This window comes from Amphiura filiformis, chromosome 12 (genome assembly GCF_039555335.1).
Source record: "Amphiura filiformis chromosome 12, Afil_fr2py, whole genome shotgun sequence".
NCBI classification, from domain to species: Eukaryota; Metazoa; Echinodermata; class Ophiuroidea; order Amphilepidida; family Amphiuridae; genus Amphiura; species Amphiura filiformis.
Genome location: NC_092639.1, coordinates 14,087,925 through 14,097,589, shown reverse-complemented (window position 1 = coordinate 14,097,589; position 9,665 = coordinate 14,087,925). Strand labels below are relative to the sequence as shown.

At 36.7% G+C, this 9,665-nt stretch overlaps 1 protein-coding gene across 1 annotated transcript in view; it reads right to left on the bottom strand.

The window, feature by feature from the left end:
- Positions 1-9,665, bottom strand: part of LOC140166648 (sodium-coupled monocarboxylate transporter 1-like) — a 29,576-nt gene extending 19,911 nt beyond the window's left edge. The window contains exons 1-11 of the mRNA XM_072190147.1: positions 9,321-9,665; positions 8,303-8,368; positions 6,900-7,019; positions 6,328-6,482; positions 5,623-5,763; positions 4,224-4,353; positions 3,250-3,338; positions 2,833-2,945; positions 1,287-1,357; positions 828-914; positions 517-701 (exon numbers count right to left, since the gene is read on the bottom strand). Coding sequence (XP_072046248.1) covers positions 517-701; positions 828-914; positions 1,287-1,357; positions 2,833-2,945; positions 3,250-3,338; positions 4,224-4,353; positions 5,623-5,763; positions 6,328-6,482; positions 6,900-7,019; positions 8,303-8,368; positions 9,321-9,665 — 1,502 coding nt within the window. The remainder of the gene's footprint in view (positions 1-516; positions 702-827; positions 915-1,286; positions 1,358-2,832; positions 2,946-3,249; positions 3,339-4,223; positions 4,354-5,622; positions 5,764-6,327; positions 6,483-6,899; positions 7,020-8,302; positions 8,369-9,320) is intronic.

Genomic DNA, 9,665 nt, shown 5'->3' with positions numbered 1-9,665 from the left:
TTATTAGACGTAGTGGATATAGACCTAATGGGTTTAGACGAAATGGATGTAGACGAAATGGATATTAGGCCAAATGGTATTAGACCAAATGGCAAATCCCCATGCAAAGTATTCCTTATTTGAGTTCATTTTACATGACGAACAATTAAAGACCATTTACATTGAAATCGGAGCACTTTTATTGGCCAAAATTTTGACCTTTCTACTAGTAACGGTATTTTTTACGGTAGAATACTGGCAATTATACCGTAAAAAAATCGGTCAATGTAGTGCACTGTACTTTGCCATGGTTTTGACCAAATCTGAGCATGAAATTGCAACCCTGTTGTGTGAAATTTGACCCCTGCTGGTCCATAGGGACACTTTTTTGTATTTTCTTTTAAAACAAAGCTTACATTTTTCTAAAAACATTGATTAGAGAACTTCTGAATGTGCACACCAGGCCCTCCTTCCAACTAAAGTATTTTGTATGATAAATGAACCTGATTTTAAAATGTGATAATAAAACCTTCTTACCATGGTTCTGGGGTTGTCATTATTTGAGTTCCTTGCACTATCGTAGTCATTGCAGCTGTTGTCATATTAAATTCACACCCATCTGTAGTCAGTGGTGGCTTATAATGAGTTGGTGGCCAAATGTTTGCTCCTACACCTATCCAACATGTAAATGTCAAGCCACCAATGATTCCACTCACAGCACCCTACAGGAGTTGACAGGAGGGGAATATGGAGTATATAATTCTGAAATACATGTAAGGCGTTTTCTACAGGTATGTAATATGGTTATGAGTCTGCAATGAAATCTGAGGCCGAAACCGGTGTCTTACTTTGGAATTGGCCCATGGGAAGAACATTCCTAAGCTGAATATGCCAAGGAGTGGTCCACCTATCATTCCGAACAGACTTATAGAAATCTGTAAACATAAACAGAAAAAATAATAATGAAATGATACACATATTCTAAACAGAATATCTTACTTCATAATCTATTAACAAAAAAGCGGATTACCTAAACATGCTAAAGTGATCATTCCAATGGAAATTGTACTCTTTGGAGAGTGAAATATACTCCACATTCACTCTTTTAAGAGTGACTTCAACTATCAACTCTGTCATAGAGTTGAAGAAGAACTGAGAAAAGATGTACGTAAAGAGTGAAACAAGTATGAAAGGGACCCCTCGTTTAAGAGAAGTACAAAGTTATCGTTATTTAGAAACTTCTTCAAGTAAAATTTCTACTGCACTCAAATAATATCTCTATCCAATCAACAATTAATGTCAATTACCGTTAAAACAGATCCACTCATAAGAGATACAACGTAGGATAGGAATATAGCGAAGAGCCCGTACAGTAAAGCTGCAAATAATTAAAGTGAGAAATGGACATACCGAATTGTCTTATTAAATTTAAACGAAAAAAAAAAGACTTTCGGTGCTACAGAGTGTCCCTGAAAGAACTGTATCGTCGGGAACTGATTTTTTTGGGTACTTTAACGCATAAACCAAACGAATTTTGACAATTGACCGCTTCGAATTTTACGAAACTCCCTCATTTTCAAGCCTTTTCACGGAGTCAATATCTATCAATGACAACAGACGCACCATGCGCTGATGATGCGCAGTTATTAGGCCATCTTCATTTTTAATCTTAATAGTTCGTCCCAAAGCCCTTCCCAAGTTAAAAACCTTATATGGAATACAGTTTTAATTAATTAATTAATTAATTTTTTAACTTTAATATTGTGTATCTGTGGCAAGAATAGTTTCATCTCTCAGGGAGGTTGCACTGTGGTTAAGAGATATTTTTCATTAAGATTTACGCTTTAGGCTGACGTCTGACGATGTCAGACGTGTGATTTTTGTGTGGTGTATCGGGAAAAAATAAAACAGCGGAAAACTGAAATTTTCTCAATCCAAAGGGCGATTTTACTAATGCGCGGGAGCTTTGAGACGAATGATCAAATCAAGATGGCCTTAGCACTCCGACTATATATTAGATCATCGCTTGATATTTGAATCCGTGGAAAAAACGAGGGAGTTTCGTAAAATTTTTATATTGCAAGAACGGTATTGTCAAAATTCAAAAAGTATGTGATAGCTGATTTATTCCGCAACCAACCAAGTATTTACATGTAGTTATTTTTAATTGTGGCGTTACAATACCCAATCAATTACGTTTCTTTCAGGGACACCCTGTACTTAATGCAACCACATATTCTTTGATGATCAAACTTGTTAGTGTACTACACGTGGATCTTGACTGTTGTATCTTGATCATGATATGGTATAATGTTAAATATAAACAAAAACTATATAATTAAATTCATTCTTTCTATATATTTCTAGTAACCTACTGTTATCACATTCAATAAAGAGACTTAAAGCAATAATGTGTGATTTGCATAAAGAATAGATTCTTATTTAAATGTTTGTTTTCACTGATCACATTATCCCCTTTTAATTTCGAGCCAAACAAATGAGGTATAACGATGAAAATTGCGATTCATTCCAACGCCTACAATGCCGATCGTAACTGCACGGAGCATCGCGCTCGACGTGTGTACATACAAGCTGACATCCACGGTACATGTTAGCAAGTACTCGATCGTTGAACTCTGAATAAAACCGGGTCGACCCGGTTTTAATACAAAAAATTAAATTTTGCTGTTATTAAAGCACTTCAGGCTTAGTCTTTTACGTGGTATTTTATTATACCACTGTGCATTATAATTATGCAAAAAGTAGAAATCCGAGTAAAATTGAGGGCGTCGCTGTGAAGCAAATCACACATTATGGCTTTAAATTGATGACAGACGACTTTGTCAAACTTACCTACACCCTTACTGATCCATGCCATGCGATCTTCGGACAAATTCTTCCATACTAACTTCACAAAATCCTCTGTTGTAACTGCTGCTAATGAATTTAATCCCGATGACACAGAACTGTTTAATAGGTAAGTATTTTAAGTATTTTGTGACAAGCCTTCTTCTTCAATATGCATCGTTCGATCTTTTTGAAATGCCCATAATTTGGAGTTCTATTTTTATAACATTTATCTATAAATAAAGTAGCTCCTATGCTGCATTTTGATGTGGTTGTCTTGTCCATACGCACTGGAAACTGCATGGGTACCAATCATTTTGATATAGCATGTAAAAAATCAATTAAATCGTCTTTCATTATTGTAAAAGTAGTTTATAATTATAGGTTGCCAGAGCTATCTTTCCCATTTTTTACATCACATACCTGAGAGCACCACTAAATACTGCTGATGTGAAGAGCCCAGGAAGACCAGGAAAATCACGGAATAAGTCCAAAGTAAAATATGCTATCAGCTGAACGTAAGTGTAAAGTTATAATAAATATTTCAATTAAGATTTAGGTTCAGGATAAAGGTCTGGGTTACGGTTATAATTTAGGGTATAAGCTAGTGAGATGCAAAACACAAAATCACCCCTGCCAAACTCACACAGACGAACAAAGTGGCAACTAGTCTAACGGCTCGCCTACTAATCCCTAATGACAATAGATCTCAATCGTTGTAATATGTATACATTGTTTAGCAAGCTAGAGATACAACTCAAAAGAACACATGTGACCGTACACGACGAATGTTTTATTTCGTATTTAGAAAATATATATTATAAGCTTTAAAATGGTATATCATTTAACTTCAAACGATATCCAGAAGCGGGGTTATGGTTTGTTGACCTTTGCTCCTTCAACAGAATGGTACCTTTTTTCTTTTCTATATGTGTCTCTTCTTCCACATTGCTGGTAATAAATATCAAACAATCATAATTGGCGGTCATTGCAAATCATCCCCAAGTCAACGAGGTTTAGGAATGTATACATACCTAGACAAAATACAATGGTTTGTAACCCACCACTTGTTTAGCCAAAGCAAACAAAGACCAGAGCTATTATCTAAGGTAGAAGCTTATTATCCTCTTAAACAGTAGGATTATTGATTGGTTTAAAAGGTGTTTGGCTATCAAAATGAGATACATGTCAAACCAACTTGAGGTACCAACGAATACGACCTCCATGCACATTTTGCACTGTAATATTCAGAATACAATTTATAACATTTACGGCTCATTCGCGCTGTACGGTCACCCCGGGACGGTCACATATAGCACAACCACATACATAGCCCTACACCCACACATTATCCCCCGTACATATACACAAACACCTAACGCACACGTAACATATACCTGATCACTTTGCGACACTTTCCCCAATGACAAAGGATCGCAATCTTTGTAATACGCATACATTGTCAACCCAGATAAACAAGCTAGTGATACAACGACGACCATACCACATATTCCAAAAAATAACGCCCTGTGAAAGAAGAATATCCATGGATGAGAACAGATTAGTTCAATAACTACAGGGCTTCAGCACACGACAGACTGAATAATTGAATATGTCAAGATATGCACTAGTGTCAACTCAAATGTATTACTATACCTCATAAATATTGATTAGGTAATCCAGACATCTTATTGGTTAAAGCCATATTATAACATTTCTTTAAAAAAAGATTATTATTCATTTTCTATAAAATGTTAGCATTTACTGTCAGATATGTCCCCTTTTAATTTTGAGCCGAACAATTGAGGTAAAGCAAAGAAAATTGGAATTTACAACTAGCGCCAATACATGTTACTCCGGCGGTTGTAATATGGTACGACCCTCTGGCGCGCGCGTGTGTGTGTGTCCCGCACGCCGTGTACGTAGGGGTGTGTTGACATCGCATACGCGTTCGACTAATATTTCTATCGTAATAATAAAACGAAACATTTTGACAAATCTACAACACCTAAAGCCTTGATTTTTGCAGAGAATCTTTGTTTACTAAAGTACATTAGAATCGTGTAAAAACCTGATTTTTAAATTTTTTGAGGGCGTTCTCCTCAGCAAATGTTAAAATATGGCTTTAATAACGCCAGTGTCCGAGTATGGTATCTTGACTACTTCCCCGCGCCTGTGCAATTACTCGCACGCGAGGAACTAGAAAAAACTTCCGCACCCCTACTACCACACGGTGTCTCGACCCGGCCCGCGCGTCACCGTTCCTTCAGAGTTCAGACGTAGCATTATGCTACACAACGGCGATTCTGCAGATGCGTTTATTGTGAAAATGTGAAAATATAGGCCTAAATGTAAATTGAATGAACAGAAATCCTCCAATAAAATCAGGTAGGCAAAATATTAAGCTGCCTGGTGTGTTTTAAGCCGGTGTGTTTTGACTTTTTTTACGATTTTACCGTGATATTGAAAAATATTATGAGGTATAGTAAAACAAATACAACATATTCCATTTCAGGGATGTATTCAAAACTACTGGTCCCTCGGTGTTGTGAAATTTGACTACTGTCCTCCGCTGACGCGTCGGGAAGTAGTCAAATCATCCAACACCTCAGGACCAGTAGTTTTGACTACTTCCATTCAAAAATATCAGGTAGCCAGTGTTTTTGTGGTGGTGGTGTTGGTGGGGGGTGCTTTTTCAAGGGGAATTTTGTGAACATTTTGACCTTTTTGACCAAAAAATCTTTTAAAATCCGCTACGGTTCTGACTAACACTCATACTATAATACTTAGACTTACCACTGAGCCCTCTTTTGCGTTCCACAAGAGAGATACCTTTGTACTTGGGCTTGGTTGACGGCGTAAGTGTAACCCCATGTAAAGGTTCCTCCTATTACAATAGTCCAGAATGTGTGTCGTATGGTTGGGTCTGGATCAAAACTATAAAAAAAATTGGTGACGATAAATTGGTCCGTAACCTACAATGCCTATTGGTTGTTTGATTATCATGTTTACTACACAATTGGTAACGCATCTTACGTGATTTTAGAATAATGTAAGATATGAGCTAAGTACAATGATGTAGATCATGATATTCATACGTAGCGGTAAACGTAAATAGGAACCATAAGACTTATACGCTACTCAAATTTCATTCACCGGAGCGTTTTTACGTCATGTAAGCGTATTTTACTGTGTGATCTTATCGTGAAATTCAATGATGCATTATTTATGTCTGCCTATTTATGTCCATGTGTAATATGTATTTTTATGTATATCTCACTTTGCTTGTCTCAGTCATGTCTGTATTGATCTCCACCACTATATCCTCTCTTTCTCACTGTTGTTGTTTCGCTCTATTATACACTCTTCTTTTAATCTCCCCTCTCTGTATTAATTTGTCTCTGTCTGCCAGTGTATCGGGGAGTCTGTCTGTCTGTCTCACTACCTCTCCGATTATGCTATGGTCGAAGGCACTCTGCATTAGTAACAGCGCAAACTTACTTCCAGAATTCAATTCGATCACCTTCTTCACATAATTTCCACATAACATCTATACCACCAAGACGTCTACAGCCTTCAATTATTGCGGCCAAAAAACCTGATAACATTATAAGCATTTGAAACGCGTCTGTCCATAGTACAGCTTTCATACCGCCCTGTAGAACGAGAAGATGTTGATAAGTCAGTTAATTATACGCTCTTAAACTTGCTCTTTAGATAATGATACACACGTCACATATTACAAAGGTCAAATATGGTATTTTGGCGGTTCAAATTATATCTTTAATTTGATTGAGACACCAGTTACTATTGACGAGCCCTAAAACATGTAGAAGGCGACTTCTTTAGACACCTTGTGAAATTGGGTGCTGATGTTGATATTCAATAATACGAAGTGCAATAATGGACATGTATTTTAAATCATTGATGTGATTAATGTAATTGGTTACAAGTTCAAATTCATTATAGAGGGGCAATTATTTACGAACGTCACGATAAAGAGGGGCAATTATTTACGAACGTCACGAAATTTGAAAAAGGGACAATTCAACCCCTGTAAAAAAAGTACTTACGATAGTTGTATAGAAGGTACATACAAGTCCAGTTGCTAACACAGAACCCCACAAATTGATTCCTGTGACTTGATTTAAGGCTAGAGCTGGTGCGTAGATCACAATACCCATATAGAGAAACTGAAAATGGATTACCATTAAGCATGTACTATACTGCGCCAATAAAGTATCCTTACACTTGGAATTTCAAAACTAAACAATATTGGGTTAAATTTGTTCTAATCTAATCCTGAACATTATGACACCACATTGAATCCAATTGAATCCTCAAGAAATAAAAATGGCCTATATAAGGCGCAAACAGATTCCAACAAGCCGCTAGCCGCAACAAAGATACAACACAGTTTCTTCAATGAAGCGTTATTTAAAGCAGTTTTTATGTTAGTTTTTACTTCTCGGTACTTTTCATAACTTTCATTTTATTTGTCAGTTCCTTTGTTTCAGTTTTCTTTTGTTCCTTTTGTTTTAAATTAAAACCAAACGCATAAATCAGTATTCACCACTCTTAAACCAGATGTCTAGTCTGTGGAGTTTTGAATAGGTCAGTTTGTCACTTTTAAAACTGGACCTTCGTCTAATCAAATGCTTGTAACTTTGTTTCTTGAAGTCACATCGGATTCAATGTGGTGTCATAATGCGCAGGATAGATAGTGCATCTATTAAAAAACAAATTTACCCCACTATTGTTCAGTTTGGATATTGTGATTATTTTTAAGTGTAAGGATACTTTATTGGCGCAGTATATAAGCGTCATCCGTACATTTGATAGTTAAACAACTAACCTTATAGACTGATTCTTATTGCTGTTAAATCGGGTACGCTAAATTCGAATATGTTATTAGCCGAGAAGTATTTAGAGACCGTGACCATGGTGACCCTAAAAAACCTAAGTGGCCCCACACGATCGTATAGGGGGACAAACACCCTCTCTATTCCATTAATTTCAAACTATTCGTCTGGAATAAATGTAGGGTTTAGGCGGGTACAACCTAATAGTAAAGAAGTTATTGGACACAAAACGTCTACGGTCGATTGCTCAAATTTCAGTGACATAGCGTGGGTCATAATAGGGGGGGGGCACAAGCCTTTGTTCGAGTATTTTCCTATGGGATTTTCTAAATTTTGCAATCGATTGGGGGCACGTTCCCCCAGTACCCCTATAACGCTACTTCACTGCTCAGATTTTCGTAAAATTTTAAGCAAATTGTGCGTCCAGTTTAATCAAAGGGTCAATATGATTCAAAGTCCTTTGCAAATTGTGTTCATTGGATTTAAAATTCATACTCCCCCTGTGGAAGATATTTCCAGAATGTTCCATAGGCCTGGAATTTAAATGGAGTAGCCCATCATAGAAAATACCTGAGATGAAAATGAACTGATGATACAAAGTGAAAATAACAAACCATTTGACACATGAATGCCAGCAGAACGCATATTCGGGCTGCCTTGTTGAAGCGTAGTTCCAAGTACTGCATAATAGAGTATGGTAAAAAAAGAAAAACAAAACACACACATAATAAAATAAAATATACTTGAGAGTGGGAAAGCAGGAACCATATGTATAATATTTTATATGTAATAATCTTATCGGAAATGAGTCAATGAAGCCAAAAATTGCATTTATATAAATAAACATTCTTTTTCACCAGGAGAAAAAGTAGAAAAAGTGATCACGGCTGGGTATTGAACCCAGGACCTCAGATTTTCGAAACCTGTGCCTTATTAATAACTGTTACTACTTCTGTCCTTTATTATTTGCGACGGCGAACTATAATAAAATATAATTCCCGTCGATCATGCCACTATTTTTCCATATTACATTTATATGCCCACTGCGATTGTTGAGTTAAGGCCAATAATAATATTATATCGAAACAAAACTTTTGGGCGTTTTTCCCATCATTTTCAAACAAGTTCATTTGATATATAAAAGCGCCCTCGAATTTACAGAATCCGAATACTTTAAACAAAAGCCATTTCCTAAACACACTAAAATTAAATGACAAGACAAAGTAGTCAATAGATAGAGAATTTCAAAATCAGTGATAGCGAACCTTAGAGATAGCGAACCTTAGAGATAGCGAACCTTAATTAAAATTAGTGATAGCGAACCTTAAGTATAACGAACCTTAATCAAAATTAGTGATAGCGAATCTTAGAGATAGCGAGCCTTCAATAAATTAGTGATGGGTTGAGATAGCGGTCCTTAGAGATAGAGTGATGTTTACGATTTAAACATGCAAAGGTGAAATAATATATTTATTTACCGAAGTTCACGTGCGTTAGTTGTACTGTATTGTCTGATAATTTTCGCTAGGCCTGTTTATGTTTGTATGTGGGGGTGTTTGTATGTGGGTGTGTGTGTGTGTGGGGGGGGGGGGGGGGTGGTGGATATGTGGGTGTGGAGTGGGTTCTACGTACCTCATTTGCGCTAGTCAGTTCAAAACGAAAAAATATAGGCATGGTGAACCGTGCCACAAATAGCCCAGCGAACACGTATGACAATGCAAACCACCAATACATTGTGCCATAAATGTACATTTCTGCTGGTGTTCCCAAAACTGTTATTGCAGAAATGAAGCTTGCTACCAAAGACATCGCTACAGGTATAGGGTTCATGTTCCTGTCTGCAAGTAAGAATTCTTTAGTAGTTTTTTGTTTTCCTCCTGCAAAGGCATGGTAAATTCCTATTAAGACTGAGACACCAAACATGCAACCAAAGACAACGTAGTCTATAGTGCTGAAAGTTCCTACAGGATCCGACAT